This window comes from Micropterus salmoides, unplaced genomic scaffold, assembly GCF_014851395.1.
Source record: "Micropterus salmoides isolate LMB-PRFRI ecotype aquatic unplaced genomic scaffold, ASM1485139v1 Ms_hic_scaffold_23, whole genome shotgun sequence".
Taxonomy (NCBI): domain Eukaryota; kingdom Metazoa; phylum Chordata; class Actinopteri; order Centrarchiformes; family Centrarchidae; genus Micropterus; species Micropterus salmoides.
In genome coordinates this window covers 14,405,423-14,429,154 of record NW_024041484.1, presented here as the reverse complement: position 1 = coordinate 14,429,154, position 23,732 = coordinate 14,405,423, and the positions used below count along the sequence as shown (strand labels likewise).

Here is a 23,732-nt window from a genome sequence, read left to right as displayed (position 1 = left end):
TAAATAGTGATCCGGCATTCTACAGATATCAAGCAGGCAGATTCATGAGGTTTGATTACCGGCAATCATGAAGTCAAACCTAAGCATTTTCACTTATTCAATACTGATATATGCAACTTGTGGTAGTGGTAATCCAAAGTACCGCAGCATCCGTTCACATGCATTTTAAAAAAAAAAAAACAACCATTAATACCAAACGTCTGTAGGATGTCTGTAGCAAACCAAAACCATGACTGAGCTTCAGCGACAGGGCAGAGCTACACCATACCTCCATTTGTCAGATGTGTCCGTAAGGTGTGGAAATATCTTTATAACCAAGGAGAAGAACTGTTTTGTTTTCTGCATCACACAACTGTGTTTCAGCATTATACATACACAGCCCAAGGAGCTACTACAGGTACAGGTCAATATTATAAAAACATAATGACCAAGTCAACCAAATATTTTCAAGCAGGGCCCTCCACTGAGAGACAGCTCATCTCGCAATAAACCAGTCCAAGAAGCAATTTTTTAGAGAGATGCATTCAATCATTTGTGGGAAAAAACAACAGTCTAGACAAACAACAAGAGGAAATGTGGAATTAAACTCAGAGCAGCTGAAAAGTTTTACAAATTAATCCAAACCATCAGTGCTGCTGCTTTAAAGAACACATAAACAATGCAAAAATCTTGTTGATAGGACACTTCTCAATAAAGTGTTTCCCCGCTATTGCACTTTGCTGCCTGCTGAAAGGGCTATGGACCCTCTAGACTAGTCACGCTTTATCTAAAATGCAGCAAAAACCAAATAATCGACCGCATCTAGCTTTAGCCAGGATGTAATCTGCACCAGTATCTCAATCTCAATCAGATTGTGATCTCATTTTGTATTACAGGAAAGAGTCCGGGTGAACAGGAAGTTCTCGCATCTCAGTAATCTCAGGATGTCAAGGTAAAAAAAAGAGGACATGCAAGAAATAGTAAAAAGGAGACGTTAAGCGACCACAACCACAAAATTACATTTAATTCAAGACTTAGTCAGATAAACAGGAAGAGACACAGCGCACAGACACTGAAGAGGTAACAGTTTTATGTATCTGGACTCACCTGGAGCTCACACCATGCCACTTCCACAGTAGTCTCTGTATCCAGTCCCTTGTAAACAGTCTTAAAGGACCCTCTTCCGATCTCGATGTCAAATTTTAGGAAGCGTCCATCTGGTGAAGTCCCCACAGCTTTTGTCTCCACTTCCTCTATATCGTCTTGCACTCGTTTCTCGGCCTCCCTTTGCTCTGCCCGTGCTTTCGCTAGCTCCTTCTCCTCCTCCGTCTCCCTCTCTTTCTCCTCTCTAACGCTACCCTCATCCACATGTTCTATCACTTTTCCATCTTTCATCACCTGTTGTGTGGCCTCTGACCCTCTGGGGCGCAATGTCACGTCAGGCTCCTTGCCTACTATTTTGGCGGTAACATCCAATACTGTCGGGCTGGGATCTTTTACTGCCCCATCTGGACCATGCTGAACACTGCTACTGGTGGGAACGGCGATCGTGATACTGCCCACAAGTAAATCTTCCTCGTTTTGTATGTTCCCCTCTGCAACTGCCCCACCAAGCCCAGGTTGAAGGGTCTGGCTTTGCACATAGAGACCTACTGGGACCTTCCCATGTTCTTTATCCTGTACCCCAGGTCCAGGCTGTTGAGGGTAGAGAGTGAGTGGCCCTTCACAGTCTGGAGGTGAGGACAGTATCATGGCTGCTTTGCTGGGCAGGTCCAAAGCTGTGGCATTGGAGTCACATATGACACTCCGGCGGAAGAAACGGTGCTCGGCTGTTTTAGAGTCTCTATCCATCGTGTGGCGCCGACGTTGGACCTCAGGGTGTCCGTCGAGCTTCTCCACCACGTGAGAGTCTGAACTGGCAGGGGTGTTCACATTTTTGTGGGGGGTCTGGGGTGAGGGACAGGGAGACGCAGAGGGAGGAGGGGGGGCCGGGGCAATGAATTCCACCGCTTTGCTGCTGCTTTCAGACATTGCTCCGTTAGGCTCAGACCACAAAAGAGAAATTCTGTAAGTATAAATAAGGATTTATTTTATGTGAGTAATCAGACCAACCTATGTGTAAACTGTGTGCATGCGGGCACAAATCTTGACTAGCAAGCTTTGTTTTTCAAGTGAAAAGTTCTCCAACCTCTGATCAAACTCCAAGAAAAACAAAAGGGGAAGGGTAACAAAACAAAATCAACTGAACGCAGTCATTTTCATTGTGGTTTGTAGGTTTTTTTAGCAAGGATTTATTAACTCTACTTCCTCTTTGCAACGGTTTCAACAATACAACCAACAGTTCCTACAAGGTCCTTCTGTTCTTCTGTAATCAGGGAAGCCCCAGGAGAGAGGAAGGGGCTTTCTCTTAAAGACTGGGGAGGGAGGGGACGAGAGGCAGTCAATGGAGGGGGGGTGCAAGCACTGCAATGAGGTGACAACCGTCAAATTAACACCCGAATCCATCCCGATAGCAACATCCAGAGAGGGATGACAACAACATGGACGAACTGGAGTTCCAACAGACCAGTATGGCCTCCCCCAGGCTGATAAGATGAAATATGACTGAAATCCAATCCAGTTTCAGCTTGACTTGAGCTCTGGTGCAGTTTGTGTAAGAATAGGATGAAGCCCCCCACTGCTCGCTGAAGATAGGGCTCCCTGTAGAAGTTGCTGGCCCGTCTGGTAAATCCAGACAGAAGGCTAGGTAGGCCTAGCCTAGGCCAGCTTAGTCTGCTTTGGCCCTTGTCCCTGAAATGAAAAAGTGAAGAGTCAGATGAAACTATATTTTCTTTAGATATCTTGCAAAATTTACTATCTGCTTTCACTCGACTACCCAACTGACTCGACCAACTTCAAGAGACCCCCAAATGATACTTGCCTTCCCACCAAAGTGGCTGGTAAAGCAAATAAAGCTGCCAGTTACTCCTTTTACCGCCATTTGGCCTGTGGTGACTATTATGAGTGACAGAGGCAGGGTGGGAAATGAACACCAGCCAAATGTTGCTAACAATTTTAGTTGCAGTTGACAAATCTGACAGCAATTCCAACCACTAAACAGGGATCAAACCCTTATGTGGATGTTTGTTTCCTTAACAATTTGGTTGGTAAAATAGTGAAACTAGTTCAGCACAAGAAAGTAGGTTTTCTTACACCAAAAAGTGAATATTCACATTAGATATAGCACGGTCTTAAGTTATTCATTATTCCAGATTTGGCTGTTAAGAGGATTCAGCTGGACTCCTGCACTCTTGGTTTGGGATTTATCAGTGAACTCGGGTTGAGGCCGGCATGATCTTTGGTCTCCAGCTCAAGCCTGTTAACAAAAAACTGCATCCCACCCCAATTTTTCCCCTCCCAATTACCCCCGTGTAGTTAATGCAGTGGAAGGATGCAGTAGGGTGTGCGCCTAATTGCTCCACGTTCCAAATTTAGCCCAAAGTCACCACAGCCTGGCTGACCTCAAGGTTAGGCCACTCTTCGGCAACTTGGCATGAGAGGAATGACATAGATAGAACCACTGCGTAAAAACTAAATACATATGAGGACAGTGTACTGGTACATTACTTTAGATACTACATTACATAAAACTTAGAAAGTGGTAAGAAATATGCTTGCTAAGTTTGCAATTTGCCTCACATAACATCCTACTGTTATCATAGTGGCACTGGGACAGGGGAACAGCAGCTGCTTTGGTGTCATGTTTAAAACTACCCATAACGCGTGTTCACAAGTCTTATCGACAAAGAAACATGCAGAATAATTGTCACAATTTCATTTAGTCTTTTACAGATTTCTTCAATTAATCTGTCCCCCATGAATGGGGATTTAAATGGCACAAGGCGGCTTTGCACACACTAAAAGTGTGTCAGTAAACTGCACAAACTGCTCACATTTATTAACCCAGATGGCGTGTGACCACTTCATAGCAAAACATAGGCTACAAAGTCTGCCACAAAGCCAAATGGATCTCATTTTAATACATCAATAAGTTTCTCTGCAACACAGAATATGCAACATGTTACTGTTCAGAAGATACTTTAAAATATAAGTGAAGTTTGTCCTGACAGTTTCCCAGTAATGACCAAACACAACACCAGAGATTCATTTGGCCTATTGTATATTATCTCGGTTAAGGGAAGTGGGTGCAGGATTAGCGCTGAAGAGGTCACAGTAGGTATGCGCCTTAAGGCAATCGGGTAGAATCTGGTTCCTTAGCTCCTGAGTAGCTTTATTGCTTGAAAAAAACCTTACAATAGATGGTAACTACTTTGCATTTAATGGTACCCGATATCCCCAGAGGTTAAGATGAGTAATTTACCTAATGTAGGAACAGCCCTATATGGTCAATTAAGTAATACATTAGACAGCACAATGACACCATCTGAAGAGACCAGGCTGATGGCTTGTATTGCTGTGTGCCTTTTTGTTGTTGTGAATATGGCTTATCTAAGAACTGAGCCATGAGAAGATGTTTCACAGTGATTTTACAACAGCTAGGGGGTGTTGTTAAGGCAGACAGAAAAAAAAGAGCAGAAATTGTACACTCAAGTTCATTTCAAATGTAAAATATCAGCCATTATAGCCTATGGTCATTTTAAGGTAAAGCTTGCAACATTAATATTGAAAAGAATTTAATTTTAAACACCTAATTATCATTAGGTGTGCTGCTTTAAAGAATCAGGGCTGTCCTTTTTTATAACTGAAATAAGTCTGGCTAACTTTACACAATATTATGCAAATGAGCAAAGTTTTGCAAGAAAAACTGTTGCAAAAAAATAAAGAAGAAAAGATTCCTCTGTTGCCAGGCTGCCTGCCAAATATAATGCGCATATAAACATTCAAGCATGGCCAGAATTGAATGGTCAAAAGTACTTTTCAAGTAGAAGTAGGGCTTATATGGCTAATATATGCATTATATCATTAAATGTAGAAGGTTAACAATTACATTAATTCTGTCCGTTATGGTCTGCTCATTAAATCCTAGTGAAAAATGGGTTCACATCCTGTTAAAATGAGCACAGGAGCTATTAGGACTCCAGGGGAACAGACACGGGAGTCGCTATAGTTAGGGGGCTTATTGTTGATACAGGCTAAACTTGAGACAAAATGTATCTTCAAGTTATTGGGGGGGGAGGCTGCATTTGCATTGGTGAAAAACTGTGAGGAAGTTACTAACTGTGTTAGAAAGGGTGCAAGCCCCCGCTAAACGTCCTGAACCGTGAGCATTGTAGGAAAACTGTGAGCAGCAATCCGTGCAGAGAGGGGTTCGTTGCTGCCTGTTGAGGAACTCAAACGAAACGAGGCAATACAAAAAAACAAGACAAGCAACAACCAGTCACGATTTGGACACAGCATTATGATGATACAAAAAATGTACCGTTACCTATTACATCGGTGTGGGCTGTAGTGGTACCGCAGAAAAATGAAGGTAAAAACTTGATTTAAACGCCTTTAACTCCTCTGCAGTGGGAGTCCGCTCCGATTTACAAAGCTCCAAAGTGTCAGTATAGTGCGTCACATTAAAGCCACAGTTGGTTGCTGAAAACCCCGAAAAAATAAGCTATTTACAAAAACATAACTTAGCTGCAGCCTTATCCTTCTTTTTTTTTTTAAAGGGCCGAACAAGCGCCGCGGTGAGCGGTACGTGCAGCGACTCGCAGCCGACAGAATGACACCTCCCACAGGGCAGAGAAGCCAAGTTCGCTCGCTGGTGTCGCGGCGGCTCTGGTACTTCTTTATGTCTGTCTCTGTGTTGTCTGTGTCCGGGTCTGCTACCGCAGCCAAAAGAGGCAACGCTCTAACTCAAAGATGCCGTATCCTCATCCGTATCAACACCCAGGCCGCTCCAGTGGCCGCGGTTCCGCTCCTCTTGGCTTGTGTGGTGCAATTAATCCGCTGTGAACCACAGTTATTCCCCGTTTTCAAGCCATCAGACGGCTGCACCGTCTGCTCTCTGCTCTTCTCTGGCGATGACTCGACAACGCGACGGCAGGGCTTTCACGCCGACGTGCCGCGTCAAATCACCCACTGTTAATCCCGAGTATACAGGAAGAGAGGCGTTCTTTCAAAATAAAACAAAAGAAATTGGACTTATTACCCAAAGTCTCTCTCCCTGATGTTTGTATAGATATACCTAACTTGTTTGTATATTTTCCTCATTTTCAATAAATTAAAAATTGATTTATTTGTCCTATGCTATTTTTTCATAGATGACAGCAGCTGTCTGATTTGATCTGTAAGAGAGGCCCAGCTGTGCCCCTGCTGTGTGCGATCCGGGAGGAGAGGAAACATCTCTCACCTTTTTTTCTCATTTGCTGGAACAGTTGTAAGCTCCCAAACTTTCAGTGTCATACCTCACATAATGCAATTTTGTGAAATGTTAGGCATATGTTTTGAAAATTGGGATGGCGTAAAGGGTGTTGAGAAAGAGAAAGATTTCCTTTTGCATTAGGAATTTGGTCATCTGGTCAGGGATTCTCAATTGTTTAAACTGATCAGTGGTTCTATCATTTGTTTTGATGTTTAGAGAGATAATTGGTTTTCTTTACTAAAATTAGCAAAGAAAGGAAAGTAGGCTACATAGTATTTTCCTTTTGGTCTACGTATTTTATTACAATTATGGATTTAAATTCCTTGCTGGTATTTTAAATAGGCTAATGTATTAAATATTTAGTTGGAAAGATACTTTTGACATATCGGTTTCCCTAAACATTTTAAGGCATATCAAAATTGACCTATTAATCCTGTTTGTAATCTTGTGTTTAATAAATTCCTTTTGAATACAAACCTATCAAAAGTTTATAAATTTACTAGTAGGCCATTTATTTGTAGCCTATAAACAAATCATGGAAACAGTCCTGACAAATTCTAACTTACTGCACTTTAAAAATGACCACTATAAAACTGAATCAAACTTAAACATTCTTAATTTGCATCTTGTCAAGTGGAAGCCAAACAGAGTGAAATGGGACTCCTGGGGAAAAACATTCTGCAACACGTGCATCGTCAACAGTTTTATTTTGACAGGTCAAACCGGACGTACTATTGTTAATTCTGGTGGACTTGTCGACCAGAGACAAGCTGGGATGCTGAGGCAGTCAACAGCTGCAGTGTGAACCAAAACATGTCGTTCATCATGCTTTTATTTTATGTCTCGGTCATGTTTTACACATCCAAAGTCAACCTTTCTGACTGATGTTTATTTAGTGTGTGATTCTCTCTCCCTTACTGTGTGAATATGTGAGTATGTGTGTTTCGTGTTTTCGTATCCCGGTGGGGACTGCGCGAAAACGATGTGGACTCGATCGGGTCACCCTGGAAACAAAAATTGAGGTCCCCACGGGTAGAGACGGGTTTTGTTATGCTTAAGACATGGTTTTAGTTTTGAGGTTACAACTAGATTAAGGTTGGGGTTAGAGTAAAAGTTGTGGTTAGGCATGTGGTTGTGATGGAACATGTTAGGGTAAGAGGCTAGGGATTTCATTATGTCAATGAGATGTCTCCACGGGGATACAGGAACAAACACGTTTGTGTGTGTGTGGCCTTCTCTTACAGATTTACTACAGTTCAAAAGGTAGGGAATAATCAGAAATGAATAATAAGTTCATAATGGGCCGTTTTAATTAATTCATTGTAATTTTTTTGGTTTGGTTCTTAAGGTTAAAGTCAGTTCCTATCAAATCCTGCACATCAGAAACCACAGTTAAGATCTGAATCTGTTTGTCTATCAGATTTACACACCCTGATACTGAGCTGCAGCGCCTCTTGCAAGAATAATCAAAACAGGATAATGGTTTTATCCTGCTCATCAGTGTTGTTTATTTTTCTCTGTGGCTCATCCTGTTTATATTTGACAGCAGGGGTTCAAACTGTTTAACACCAAGGCCCTTGAAATCAACACGCACCAAAGAGGTATCCCTGACTTAACTTTGAATAAATAAAACAATTTCCATAAAGAGCAACCAGTTTGAGACCAAACTGCCACCTGTTCATCAAATGACCTATCAGGCATTTAAGTGTTAAGTGCACAGGTTAATTGCTTTTTCAGTTGGCAAAATTAAAGTGGTCCCCAATTCATTTTAAATATAACTATGTTGGCACAGAACCTAGAATAATAACTAATTTACCCTAAAATGGTGAAATGGTGAGGGCTTTTACTTTTAATTTGCAGCTGGGCCACTTAAGCTCACACAATAGCCTTTTTTTGTTAAACAAAACTTTGTATCTTTTCTAATTAAGAAACACACTGCACACTTCCTCCAGTTACTCATGCAAATGTTCTTTCACAAAAGTAACAATTGTGAAAATGACATAAAAATGACCATTGACCAGTGGGGCTGTACACCCTACTGACTGATGTATAGTCATTGCCGTGTCTTATCAAATATAGCTCTTATCTCAGCTTCCACTGTTAATAGCAAGATAATCTGCTCAGTATTGCTGCTAGGAAATCAGCAAACACCCCACAAATTTAGATTAGATTAAGATTTGTTAAATTGTAGGCAGGGACATTAACATGGTCATGGACTTGTTTTGGATCTTCACATGACCAACAGGAGGTTAATATTAGCCTCTGTGTGTGTGTGTGTGTGTGTGTGGTGGGGGTGCTCTATTGCCTGTGTGCACACATGCTGCACATGTTCATCCTGCACTTTTCTTAAGGCGGTGAAACTATATGCCTGGTTGCCACAACAACATGACAGCAAGTCAGGACAGAACACACTTTTGGAAAGTACACAAAGACTTTGTTGAGTGCATCTAATGTACATACAGTATATTTACAACTGCCAACAGATAGTCTACCAACTAATGTATGGTTTGTGCAAACTGCGTGTGAGATTCTGATGTCCTCTTTTTGTCAGTGAAGCCTCCATAAATATTATCAACCTTTACAGCGGCATACTGAGAGATTCACTGTTGCAATAATTCTTGTACAATCCCTCTTATCCCCTTATGACAAATGTATCATGCATAATGCTACATTTTATTTATTTTACACGTCACAGATGCTTCACTCAACAGAAAAGAACTCCTGGCTGGACAGGTGACGTGCCCAAAAACTACAACAATATAAAGCATTTAAAAGTCAATTTGATGTGTAACTCTTTCTTTGTTGTTCTTTTACTTTGGTGAATGTATATTTGAATACTTCTTCTTCTGTGCTGGAAAACAGCATATATAGGTTTGTGTGTGTGTTATGTTAACAGCTTGGTCTTTTCAACTCAATTGACAACAAGAGTTTGACCTCAACATTTCTTCTGTACACACACACCTTGACACACCTATGCCTATTCCTTCAGGAAGCTGTAAAACTATCACTGAAAATTACTCTGTCAGAATGACTGATTTATTCTCTCTCTCTGTCTCTCTCTCTCTCTGGGTCTGTCCTGACCTACCTGTACCTAGGTTGTACCTAAAGGAAAAATGCTAGCCAAATTGTGTTGTATATTTTGGGCCCCAAAGTTCAGAGATACCAGGGCCCCAAAGTTCAGAGATACCAGAGTGAAAGAGGAACACAAAGCAGTTACACCTTAGGGCGACTACTCTCAAAGTAGCTGTAAAGCATGAGGCCCCAGTGAGGTAACAAGAGACCTGAGCCGCACCATGATGAATCCACATTTCTCTCAGCTCATAGGAGACACGCTGACCTCACTCTGCTATATTGTGTAACTAAAAGTCACACTGAAGAATAACAGAGAGATTTTTAAAGGAGTAGTTTGAGATTGTGGGAAATGCACTTGTTTGCTTTCTTGCTGAGAGTTATTTCAGAAGATTGATAGCAGTCTCATATTTGTTTGGTCAACATAATGCTTAGCCAGTAAACAATTAGCTTAGCACAAAGACTGGAAACAGTGGGAAACAGCTAGACAGGCTCTATCCAAACATAACACAAGCTGCCTAAAGCTGACTAATTAAGATGTTAGATCTCATTTGTTTAATGCGTACAAAAAGTGTATGCAGATTTTGTTACATTTGGACAGAGCCAGGCTAGCTGTTTCTCATCTTTCCCCAGTCTTTATGCTAAGCTAGTTTTTCATGCAGCCTTAAAATGAATGTACAAACTTGAGAGTGATTTTGATCTTCTCATCTAACTCTCAACAAGAATGCAAATCAGCCTCTCTCCCAAAATGTTGAACTATTCCTTTAACATTATGACAATCACAACTTCCTAAATGATTTGCCCAACAGAACAGACCATATTGGTGTAAATCACACTTGAATCACACTTCGCTGGTAAAAATGCCAATCTTTGGCTGACTCAGGAAGGAACTATCATTGGGTTATACGGTATTTGAGCAATCTAGAAGAACCTGAAGCTTATTCCAGCGTTGCAATCATTGCACTACATGTCACTCTGGAAACCACGTTCTATATAGTTATGTATTAGTTAGAGTCTAATTTCTCTCAGTGACCCAGTCACCTATTTTTGTCTGTCAATCCTTCAAATACACTGTAATCTAGACTTTAATCAGTTGATCAGTGTCCAACTTGTTTTTCGTCTTCCAGAGAACTCTGGGATGAACTTCCTGATTTTTGGCATGTGATTTTATTAAAGATCAAAGATGGAATAGATTGTACATAGTTTGTAATCTATCGTCTAATGCCAAAGAAAGGTGATTGATTTCTCGACAACACTGATGCCTGCCAACCTTTAGTAGTAATGTTCACATGAACTACTGGATTATCCACTTATTCTGACTGAAAAATAGGATTCTTACAGAACAGCACGCTTGCTCCTTTTTTAACATCAGTAAGAGAGCACTATTTTCAGTGAAAGTGGTGAGGAAATTCAACAAATTCAAGTTAAATTCAGTTAAATAGAAACAAGTCTGCGTAATTGCTCACTGCTTTTCCTCCCTTTGGCTATATTGCCTCTCTTACAAAAATATGTTATAATATATTATCTTCATGCCTCGCTGATAAAAGTAAGACATTTTGAGACCTTTTTTTTCAGATTCATTTCCAGTTTACCTTTTTTGGTGAAATACATTGTTCAAAATACGGTTCAAAAAAGGTTGCTGACATGGCAGTGTGTGGCAGTGTCTGTGTGTCTTGCATGTAATTCTATGGTCTGTCCCTGCATTTCTGCAAACATAAGTATGTGTGTGCATGTCGATGTGTGTCGATGCAGGTTAAAGAACTGACAGATAGTCTCTCCTGTTAAAGGACAAAGTGTGACCTGTGTTGACCCAGGCCAGCTTAGTTCTATCAGTGAGAATATGTCCTGCCTAACGAGTTACAACAGGTTGGAGAACTCGTCAAAACAGGCAATTTAGGCCTCTCTGTCTTTCTGTGTGTGTGTTTCCTACAAACGCACAGGCACTTCCTTCTTATCCCCCTGTTTATCCCTTACTTTGTGTCTTTCTTTCTTTCTTTTACTTTGACTGGACTTTAATCAAGCAGTATAAGGCATCATAAGCACAATTACAATTTGACAGTGTGATATAACAAAATTAATTAAATGAATATTTCTATAATGTAATACATCATTCTGTGACATGTGTTCTGCATTGTGTCTGAGGATTTTTCTCAAATGATCAGATTGTAAACACTTGTTATCTAACTGAAAATCAAAAATCAGAATGTCATGCATGTAATTTATCTTCTGATGTGCACATTCTCCTTTTTCATTCTTCCTGTCTTCATCACCTCAGCCTGTCATGTGTGACACATGACAGTGCATTTTTGTGCTCCTCCTCTAACATAACATTTGTGAGATGAATTTAACACTGAATGTTTGAAAAAAAGGACAACCTTTACAGAACAAGGTCTCCAACATACCCATAGCCTCTAAATTATTATATATTACATTATTTTTTTAAAACCCAGAAACAACAAATTGTCATTTATCAGTTCAAATTAACTGGAGAATCAAACAGCCTGCTGTTCTGGATACTGAAACAAAAACTTTTGTGCACTAACATTTGACTTATTTCACATCATTCTATCTCTGCTTTGCGCAAATGTATAGACACAAAGAGCTTCTTAGTACAACTAAATTACACAAGTGAAGCAGCTGGTTTAGTGCCTTGATCAAGGGCACCTCAGCAGAATTTACTGAGGAAGGGAACAGTACGGTTAATGTTTTTCTTTTAAAATACAGTAGTTTACTCTTTGCGTGTGACAACATCACACAACAGTCTGTACAATCAAACCCTTGAGTTGTGACTGGTATGTCAGTAACTCGGGGTGTGTGTGTTCTGTATGTAATTGGGTGTTTGGATGTGCTTTGAAAGAGCTCATGTTGCAATAGTGAACTTGTCACTTCCCTTGTCAGTGTCACTGCACGCAGCTCTCTCTGTCTCTCTCTCTCTCTTTTGCTCTCTCTCACTCTCTCTGTGCTTTGGTGTGAGTGTGTGCATCTTGAGAGAAAAATGGACCAAGTCTTGTAGACGCATAATGTGCATTGTAGGATATTGGATGTTCATGCTGATATTTTTCCATCATGGTTTCGGGTGTTATTTAGTTATTTCCTGTTTTATGTTGACAGAGTCCTAGCGTAGTTATCTTCCTCTCACTAGTAGTTAGTCAATGTGTTCCCTTGTTTTCTGTGTTTTCAGATTTATTTCCCTGGACCTTGCCTGTCATTTGGATTCTGGGTCTATTTCCTCGTATTCCCTGTCAGCCTGCTTGCACAATTGTCACCATGTGAAATTTTTGGAAATTATTAACTCCAGTGGAGTGAAAATACTGAAATATGCAAGTCATAAGTCCAGTTCACTTTATAAATTAGCCATTTATCTAACACTGGTACATATACATAGGTAGTGATAAATGATTTTGCCATTGTGCCACAGTTCTTCTTATATTAAGGAACCTTGGCTACACACCCCTGGTTCTTCATCTGAAGAAGGTTGGATTCAAGAGTGCAATCTGATTCACACTGTTTTTGTTGATAAATGTGCCGTACATCCTTTTGCTAGTGAACATTTGAATTGTGTTTTAATCTTGTGTCGTAAATATTGCAACAAATATGATATATAGGCAGTATTATACAGAAATATGCCCTCAGCAGTGATAAAGTACAGATACAGTTTGATTCAAAGTATGTATAACATAATAAAGTTAACTTGATATCAGTTAAGGCATGTAATTAAGTGTTGTGGCATAGTACAATATGGAGATCAGTGCAAATCACTGAGCAGTACATCCTTCTACCAGATAGTGGCACTGAAGAGTCCAGTCTGTCATTCTCAGTAAATATCTAGTTTTATTTCACCTGATATTACTGCTAACTTTCATCCTCCACCATCTCATTTTGTCCTTTCACTCTGTGGTTCCTTTTGTCTCCCAACAGACCTGTTAGAAACCTATTATTCTACTCGGGCCAAAGTCAATATATTTACACATTTTCTCACTCATCCTGCTAAAAGTTCAAATTAGAGGCAATTAACGCAAATTAGGTCTTTCTCCCTGCGGAGAGAAGAGTAGGTTAAATATGACACGGTGGTTTGGTGCTGAGCTGTAATTGTATAAGAAGAGAATGCCTGAGAGGATGGGAGAGGAGAGGAGAGGAGAGGAGAGGAGAGGAAGACAAATGTGATTAAACATGGAGAGTGATTAAAAAAAGAAAAGAGAAAGACCCAAAGAAGACAATTACATATTTTCATCTAGTCCCATAAAATTGGCTTTGTTTGGCTATGTTTCTAACTTGTTTTAATAGCAGTTTAACATAATGGCTTGATTGTGGGACAAAGGATAACCCCAAATAATAATTCTCTGTTTGCTTTTACCTTTTGGAAATCCATCATGGGTGGGTTTAGATCAGCTGAAATGGTGGAAGGGATGTTAGCGGTTATACAAAACTATTATCAAATCATGTTAAAGCTAAGTATTTGCAAATACTTAATGGTTGAGGGATTTCAATCCCAGAATTACTGGGATTTTTCCCCCAAATCCATTCCTTTTCATTGAGGAAAATAACTGCGGGAAGCCGGCATTATCAGCACGTGTGTGCCTGTCAGCACCATTGTGCATGTGCATGTGCCGGAACCTACATTCTTCACAAAACAAAGCCACATTGTCCAAACCACAATTGTCATAAATACTGTATGGCCTTGAAATGTAGTCATTGAGTTAACAAAATAGGATAAAGCTTTCAGTCAGCAACTGTTTCTTTTCATGCAAAAGCTTACAGTAAACCTCTGCAGCTAAATCTTGTTAAAACAAATGTGCAGCGTTGAAGATAAAATGTGCAGATGGGTCAAGAAGTCTCTGTCTCCAAAATTGGGGTGTAGAGGAGTATTCAACAGGTGGAAAATGTTACCATCTAATTTAATGAGTATTTGAAAATGACAGCAAAAAAATGAGCGTGCACCATTTTTTGATTATCTACAGTTCTGCTTTAAAATCTAATTTCCTGTTTCCCCCGGAAAATAAGTAATGTATTCCTGGGAAGTAAGGATTTTAAAGCCACAAGAAAACATTCAGCCTTATATTGTGTGTGTGTGTGTGTGTGTGTGTGTGTCAACGAGGGTAATTTTCATGTGATGCTGAGATTGAAGTAATTTCGAATACAACAAAAGCAGTTTCAATAAGGAAACATTTTATTTCTACATGGTTGAACGTCATGCACGTCTGTGTCTGTGTGTGTGCATGATGAATTTTGCTTGCAGTCTGTCTCTCTCACTGCCTGGGTGCTTTGTCAACCTTTTTTGTTATCAAAGCCCTCCTGCGGTGACTGAATCATTCAAATTTTATATACAGCACCTTCAGAAACATCCAATCTCCATAAATTGCTGCAACATCAGTCCTCATTTTGTAAAGATATTAATGGATACAGCAGGGGTCCAGGACACACACACACACTTAAACTAGAATGAACTGTTGACCCATTTTACCTTGTAGAGTTTTGGTTTCTCAAGCTGTATGTCAGGACAACACACTCAGTGCTTTGATGTTTTCCTTAAAAAGCTAGTTGTTTATGCCACTGCAAAGTTTGTAAAAAAATAAAAATAAATTAATGTAATATTTGTATGTATATTTAATTTATACATACCATCATTCGCTTTCTTGCCAAGAGTTAGATGAGAAGATTTATACCACTTTTATAGCTGTCGGTTGATAATGAAGCTCCAGCCAAGAGATTGTTAGCTTAGCTTAGCTCAGCATAAAGATGGTAGCAGGGAAATTTGGCTAGCTTGGGTCTGACTGAAATACATATAACCCCCTGTAAAACCACAACTTGTTTTAGCATTTCATTTTTTATATGGATTAAACAAATAAAATATAATGTCTTATAGTGCAAGCCAGATTCTTTTCCTTCCAAGCTAGCTGTTTCCGCTTGTTTCCACTCTTTATGGCTCCATTATCCTTGTTAAGACAGAAAATGTCAATAATTTTCACTAAACAATTCATTTGAGGTATTTGAATTTGTTAAACTAAATTTTACTTCTCTGTTTAGCAGGCTTATCTCTACATCGGTGTTTGTGTGAATTAAATGGATCATTGTTTTTACTGTACACTATGCTTGGCAGTAGAACATGTTTGGGGTCCTAGAAAGACAATGGGGAAGCCTGTAAGTCAAAACTGTCACGCTCTGAGCAGGTGTACTACATGAAAGCACATGTGCACCTGCTCGTCTGTAAGCGATACAAACAGCACTTGATCTGGGCTTTTAGTTACACCCTCATCCCAAGGTACCCTGCTCCTTCACTTGTGTTTGCAGTGTATATGTTTGCAGGTGAATGTGGGCATGATCATATGTGTTTACATATCTGCTAGTGTGTGTGTGCAGGCACGTGGGTGTTTGGTCTGATAAGGTATACTGTTATCAGCCAGTATCAGATGCTTGGATTTGCAAAGTTGCTATATTAACTTTGAAATTGTGTGTGTGTGTGTGTGTGTGTGTGTGTGTGTGTGTGTGTGTAAGTGTGTGCTTGCATCACTATGATGAACATCTAAAGCATAAAGGCCCCTTTTATCATCGCCAGAATGAGAGACTGGCACTGTCTGCTTGGTGTTTGTAAGTGCATGTGTGTCGACAGAGGTAGCGAGAGGTCAGCGCAGCCTGGTACTCAACTGTTGAAACCCTATCTTTGTGTTTGTGTGTGTGAGAGAGAGAGAGAGAGAGAATGTGAGTACAAATGAATGAGACAAAGATTAATAGCTCCACAAAGAGGATTGTATATGTCCCTGTCAGTATCATTACACAAAGTGTCACGTGTCACCACAGTTGATTTGTCCTCTCAAGATCAACCCCCCCCCCGAACTTCCCCCCTTTGCATTTTCACACAGCACACATGCAGTTTACAATGATAAAGGTGGCAGATTTACCACTCATAATACTTAATTTTTGTTTTTTTGTTTGTTTTTTTTAATTTCAGAAATGACAAAGATTTCATTAGCTGGAGCTAGCTACCAAATTGTGCTAACATTAACTACATGAGTGGTGACAATACGATGGCTAACTGCATTATGAAAATGCTCCCTGGAGAAGACATGGAAATAAAGAAACACTACTGTTTTTGTATTTCAGAGTAGAGCACTAGTATTGTAATTATAATAAGGAAAAATGTAATGTCATACTATTTTGTTCTAACCTGTGGCTGCTCAACTTACTTGTTTGCATTTTCAAACAGGATGTTTTTACTTTTAACGTTAGAAGAGGTAAAGCTTTTATGATGAGAAATAACTGTTGTATTTGTAGACATAACACTATCTCAGATAATGAAAGTGGCTGGTGTTGCTGGAGTGTGAACTTTTTAGAGGACATTAAAGAGGAGGACAGATTACACTCTGATGGCACCCAGGACAGGTTTCCACAGTCAGAAAATACTACATCGTGAATGTGTTTTTTGGGAACGTGCTTAGTTTAAATATAACCGTATAAGCCAACAAACTAATGCTAGTTAATGATGTGCTTTTTGCGCTTGGAAATAATGGTCAATTACCGCTATAGGTAGTAAGCTAGTAGCCTGACATGCTGGGGAAACGAAAACAACCATTACACAAATGCAAGGCTTAACACAAAAGGGCCAACTCATCAGGCTAAGACTCTGCAGTTTATCTACATTTGAAGGACAAGGGACATGCTTTCAATGACAACCATGTACATATTTTGGACTGGGAGGACAGATGGCTCAAAAAGAAGAGTGAAACAGGCCATTTACACCAGAATAAAGAGACCATCGCTGAATGGGGGAGGCTGTCCCTTAATCTCTTCCCAGGAGAGTGAACAAACACTCACATTTGGCCTGTGACAATGCTGATGTGACAGTGCCGACGATGGTCATTCAGACTTGGCCTCAAGTGACTCCAACATCCACGATTGTTGTTACAACAGCCAGGAGGACTAACGAACCAAGCGGTATCGATCACCTTGACAACAACCCCACAGACGTTAAACGGCTGGGATTCCCTACCTGTCAGTCAGAGCAGACAAAGCCCCTCGAATGAGAGGCGAAACGTCTTCAAGTATCTTCAACCAAGTCCAGTTGCCCTTGATTTTAACCTTCCTTGGGTACCTACTATGACTTGGAATCTTCACATACAGTAGAGCAGTTAAATATTGTTTATTCCATTTCTACACTTTTAAACTTCAGAGTTTTGCCCCTGCGAGAGCCTTTCCCAGAGTTCTTATGAGACAACTTGTAACTTCACCTCATTAACACCACATTACTAGTGTCATGCCTGCAATTGTTGTGTAAGTAAAATTAAAACAGCACATGAGGATTTTCATTGAGAACAAGGCCATGCATTTGCACCTGGAAGTACACACGTCATACGTACGACATAAACCCCGTTAGTTCACTGACCTTATCCCAAGAGCTTCATGTGACATGTAATGTGTTACTTTTATAAACTAGCATGAGTCATTTTTAAAAATGGATTCAAATGACCTCAGGCTAATCACATCTGAAATGTGCTTTCATGGAAAGTATGCTATTAATAACTATTAATTTTCACAAATAAAAATTATTTCCATTTCCGGAGAAAAGACACTGTAAACACAAAGCCTGTGTAGCAGGTTTTGTGTTTCGCAATACCTTCTCACTACATCAAGAGCAGAAGTGGCACAAAACCCCTGAATGCAAAATGTTGTTGACGATTAAACAAAATTACAGGTATTAGATTTTACAGCTTTACTTTTGGCTTTCACATTTACTGTAAATATACACATAGAAACCTGCACAAACCAGGCAAGCATGCCCTGAAGTACTTGTTCATCTTCACTGTGTTTACAGACGTGTACAAACCAAAGCAACCATTTTTTAAATAGGATTGCACATTTAGGTGGCTGTCTGTCACAAACATCATAATGTTAGTCTCTGTAAACCAGGACAGGGAGTAAAGATGTTTACTATATATATCAGGAAACTATTTTATCTACACTTATTTTTTCTTGAGAACTGGGAAAGCTAGATGTCTTCTAAAGACTTTCTGTTTTTTTAGGAACCAAAGAATGAGGAGGTTTGGCTGAATAAATGGTGTCTGATGTCAGTTTCTAGGAATGATTAAAGGAAAAGAAATGTGGGCAGAATGGTTTGTTTTTAACCTCTCATTTAGGGATTAACTTGGAATCTGCTGCTCAAATAGTCCAACTATCCACGCACGAGTCAAATAGTCCATTATGTGCCACTGAATAGATTCTATACAACCCAAAATCCCTGAAGGACGGCAGAAGTGTAATTCTGGAAAACCTCAAAACCCAAATAACTTCTTGGGCAGTGTCAGCTGACATTAGCACAGTTCCTGGAAGCTTGTTAATGCAAATGTATGAAGAAAAAAAAAGTGAAAGGGCAGATGCTTCAGCTTATTTGCCCTGAAGAGAGCAAACACATTATCTATTATTGTAGAGAAAATTGACTACAGCTCAGTCCCTTAAGCTGTGTCCTAAATAAAGGCCAACACACACACACACACACACACACACACACACACACACACACACACAAGGTATGTTCTTCTGTACATTTGTGCTTGTGCTTACTATAGATGTTGTATTAGAGGTGTTAACAGTTTATGTTGGTAGGTTTATTTGTTGTGTTAGTTATTAGTTTATTAGCTGTTTGCTACTATTTTTATTTTCATATTAAAGTGGAGAGTGCTCAGGACTGGAACAGATCAGGACTGATGGATATTAAGCTATACAATACTTATCTCAGGAAATGAATTACAGTACATCAGCTCTGTCAACAGTTAATGATTACAGAAGGCCGCACGCCTGGATGCATTAGCATTAAGTGGGATAGATGTGGGGTAGGAGAGCCATATAGCACTTATAGTACCAAAAACATCAAAGTTTTTAGAAGTGATTGAAAAGAAAAATAATACACCAAGTTACCTGTTGGCCCAATATGGAAACCACTCCTTTTCTTAAACCAAAGAGCCCCACTTTTCTTCACAAAGTGGTTTGCTGTACGTGTGGTTTGTGTGATGTTCTGTTCAGGTACACTTAACCTAATGCAATTCCTGCTATTGAGGTGATCATTCTTTTGAGGATTATGAGCTTGCAGCAGTGTGTTTAATCACTGTTGACAACCACCAGTCCCCTCAGGACACAGTGTATATGTGTGTGTGGGTTTGAACAAGACAGAGAGAGAGCGAGAAGAAGAGACAAGCTTTATTCTCTTGTCTTTCACGTATGTTTCTCGTCAGGTGCTGTTGGTCTGATGTGTGTGTTGTGTGTATGAGAGAGACGCCCGAGAAAATAATTCAGTGTTTCAGTTGTGTATTTGTTTGTGGTGTGTTATCCTTGTGTGTCCACTGCGAGCCTTTTTTTTCTCTCTCTCTCTCTCTCCCCAAAGTCAACTGCACACATTCCAGTGTCTCCTCGGTTTCACAAAAGACCTTTCAGCCTTATGATCTAATAAACCTTCCTTTTCATTTTAAAACTTTTTTTTTTTCTAGTCTCACAGGGAAGGCTATTGGGTCCTCTATGTTTATGTTCTTCTACATTTTAAATACTGCTGTTAAATGTAACTTACATTGGTCTAAGCCTCTATAATAGTAAAGCTTTTGAAAGAAGCGATAACACATTCTTCCTCTTTCAAATAAAAAGTTAAGTTCACAAGCTATAAAACGTACCCTTGCTCAATTCAAAACACCAGCCTTACTTAGTCTGGTTTGACCAGTCACTGTAATCACAAATAGATACTTCTGTATTCCTGGAAATAACCACTTTACTGACTTTAACTCTTCTTTGCAAATTATAAAACATATATTTGACTTACCTCGGGTGGTGGGCAGCTATGCCGGCAGTTTTGATTTTATTCGTCCAGGTTTTGAGATATCCGTCTCTTAAACTGCTGGTGTCACTTGGCCTCTCTCCTTTGCGCATGGTATGTTTGGGTCCCTGTTACAGAGCCTGGGGACCCCAGAGCCGTAAACTCCTTACAGTGGAGCCTCAGTGCTTTCATGAGAAGACGTGTGACCTCAGAAAACGTAAGAGAAATACAGCAGAATGTTTTTGTTGAGCAAACACGCACAAATAGACACAACTTTGTGTTCATTGGTTTGCAGTACTTGGTAACTCAAATAAGAGCCATAGAGAGGGACAAGACTAACTTTAAATATGGTACTAGTCGAACACTCTGACAATATTTGCCTGGTTTTCAGCATGATGGTTCATTTGGTATTCCAGCCTATTTTTACAACCTAGATTTGATGCAGGGGGTAGAATGGAGGGAGACAGAAGGCTGAAAGAGTGCAATGTGAGACAGAGGGAGCGGGGGAGACGCGGATGGAGTGAATAAGCTGTTTGTTTGTCTCTGCGCTGTCCTCCCTGGCCTTGCCTGGTGCTTGGTGCCTGGCGTCCAGGATCATTTCTTTTCATTACGACCACTGCCATCCTTGCATTAGCATTTTCACTGCCGTGGGGGCAACACTCAAGTGCACGAGTGTGTGTGTGTTCTTGGTTGCTTGCTTGCTACGGGTCTTATTATGCAGGGACTCGGGAAAACAGAGAGAGGGGAGCAGGGCCGAGACATCGACCTGACATCGCTGAGATCCACCATGCCAGCCAGCGGCCCTCTGCAGGTTAGTGCACCCAAAAAAGACAGAGAAAATTGTGTGGGAAAAGAGAGAGAGAGATAGAGACAGTTAAAGACAGAGAGGAAATAGAAAGAAAGAAAACAAGGGAAGAAACACAAGGAAAGAAAAATGTGAATAGTAGGAGTATAGGTGCATTTTTCTGTCTGTCTACTTCTTTTCTGGTTCCCCCTCTTTTTCGACCCCTCTTCCCTTCACTCCTTCATCTCCCTTTCTCTCAGTTCTGGTCAATCTGTGACTCTGAATCTCTGCTCCTGTCCTAAATTTTGCCGCAAAGCTGTGGTATGTCCTGCGTATGTGAGAGCTGAGGATCAGAGGGTTGCTGTGTGGCTCACTGGGTTCAGCTGAGTGCCCGTACTCTATTCTAAGACCAAGTTACGATGGCAACATCCATCAAATATCAATTAGGGCCTGGGTGCAAAGGCTAATAAAGTTCTCTAATGCAGCAGCGAGTCAACAGAGCAGGTACTCACCAATGCCAAGAGGAGGGGGTTGAGATAGGTTAGCGCACCAGATATTTAATCATAAGACCCTTTTAAAAATAGCTTTCTTTTCTTTCTTTAGCATATACATTGTAAGGCATGTTTTGTAATTTTTAAAGTATCAAACATTTCGGTTATTAGAGTTCAGTTCTGTCAAATAAGCCTGTGAGTCATAATTCACTACAGTTATGGGTATGCAGACAGACTTCTTAACTCTACTGACACCCCACCACGCACACACACACAAACACAAACTGGTGTCTGTTGCAATTCATCTTCAGTATCAGTGTTAGGGCCAGCAGTATTCCTGCCTGTTAGGTTCCTCTGGTGGTATCAACCAGCAGGGCTATCAGTTACTGGTATATTTAGCTACACAGTTTCCAGTGAACAAAGTGCTATTACTCAAGACTCTCTCTCTCTCTACATGTCTGTGTGTGTGTGTGTGTGTGTGTGTGTGTGTGTGTGTGTGTGTGTGTGAGAAAGAGACAGTGACAGATGTGGCAGAAAAGGCACACAGGAGCTGAGTGGGCTTCAGGGTCATCCACACTTAATATGCATAATCTCAGTACTTTTAAGTGTTGCTTTTTCAAATGTTGTTCATTTCAAATCACTTTGCAAAATTAAATAATTTCTTCAGGAAGTGACCTTAGTAACTAATGGGTTTCCCCACCTAAATGAACTTTTTTATATTTTGTGAAAATTATGTATCTTATATTTTCTAATTTTTACCTGCTTTTTGTGTGTGTGCATGCAAGAAGTGCTGTATGACCTGAGTGAGTTAGATTATTTGTTGCTGTTGCAGCAATTTTGAATGGATTATTTAGAGAACCATTTGCTTGCTGTAAATCAATGATCACAAAACATTGTTAACATTGGTATAATCTTAACTGACTGGCACACAGCTTTACAACAGCTTGACAACGGCATTAGTCCCACCTGTGGTGCTGATCAGCTAACTGTTAGTCCCTTTTAACCGAGAAACCACTGTTTGATGTCATGGTGTTAGACCAGCTCGGGGGAGTGGACCCAGGCAAGTCTCTGTCAACAGGATGACAGTTGCAGCAGTTGTGTGTAACAGGAAAAATAAGGTTGTTTACCTGCTTGCTAACCACCTCCAAATCTTTCACTCATGAATGCTGGTTCTGTACTTTCATGTAACTGAACACAGTTTATACTGGAATTATCTCTCTCTCTCACACACACACACACACACACACACACACACACATACACACACACACAATAACTCTCATGTTTTGACGAGTCACACTTGCATATCAGTGAGACCTTGAACAATACTACCATTTGTAAAAACATTGTGCAATGTGCCCTATATCTGTAATGTTGGGGACAAGTGGTCACTTTAACCACAGTAAGCTGTTACAGAAGCTGAAGCAGAGCACTGGTCTATATTTTAGTAGCAATTTGCAAGAATTAAAGTAACAACATGACGATGAAGACCACAATGACTGTTGGCAACACCTGTAACATCAGATAAGCTGATAACATATAGCACATTTATCAGCCACTAAGGCAGTGACAATCAATCATGTGGCTCAGAATGTAAATGTTTACATTCACAGATGCCAAGGCTTTGCCACAACTATTTCATTTTCACTTCCATTTCATTTCAACGGCGTAATCATAAGTTGACAGATGTGAAGGGAGAAATGTGGTTATCCCTAGAAAAGCAGAAACGAGTGCAAGCATGTGCATGTGTGTAGATGTTTAAGTAACTGCTTTGTCAGCACAATTCACATCCTGTATGTTCATAACAGCAGCTAGCGGTTTGTATTCATATGATTGATGCTAACATCACTACATTTTGCATCTCACATGTCTTTGCCATGTTGTTTTAACCAGACAGATGGCTGGCTGCTACTGTACTTACGGTTTAAGATGCAGCAGGTGTAGCGGTGTGGTTGTGAAAAGAATTATGAAATGGATATTCTCCTTTAGAATACTAGCTATATAATTAGATGTGGTTTTCCTTACAATCTGAAACCTCCACTGGTAATTTATAGCCTCAGTTGATACATATGGCTCATTCAGATGACTAACTAGCAAATACTGCAGCCAGCCTTTAAGCTTGTTGGAATCACATGTGATGTCTTTTTCAGCACAGGGTCCTCTCAGTAGCTGCTCTGAAGCTTTCGATTGTGTCACACAGTCTTCCTCAAGAGCTGGAGTTTCCCTGTTGTTTTGTCGTTTTCAAGGGGAAGAAAGAGCTTCCATTAT

The 23,732-nt window shown here is 40.2% G+C and overlaps 2 protein-coding genes across 7 annotated transcripts in view; one reads left to right on the top strand and one right to left on the bottom strand.

The window, feature by feature from the left end:
• The window catches only part of wnk1b (WNK lysine deficient protein kinase 1b), a 100,815-nt gene extending 94,757 nt beyond the window's left edge, over positions 1–6,058 (bottom strand). Inside the window, 2 exon segments of the mRNA XM_038738390.1 lie at positions 1,087–2,769; positions 5,405–6,058. Of these exon segments, the coding sequence (XP_038594318.1) occupies positions 1,087–2,010 (924 nt within the window). The 5' untranslated portion in view covers positions 2,011–2,769; positions 5,405–6,058.
• A 14,584-nt stretch (positions 6,059–20,642) lies between these two features.
• The window catches only part of LOC119917943 (ninjurin-2-like), a 35,605-nt gene continuing 32,515 nt past the window's right edge, over positions 20,643–23,732 (top strand). For 3 of the 6 annotated variants that reach the window (XM_038738386.1, XM_038738389.1, XM_038738385.1), the window contains exon 1: positions 20,646–21,000. In XM_038738386.1, coding sequence (XP_038594314.1) covers positions 20,905–21,000 — 96 coding nt within the window. In that variant the 5' untranslated portion in view covers positions 20,646–20,904. Of the gene's footprint in view, positions 21,001–23,732 lie in introns of all 6 variants that reach the window. The other 3 variants (XM_038738387.1, XM_038738388.1, XM_038738384.1) reach the window with 2 other exon arrangements.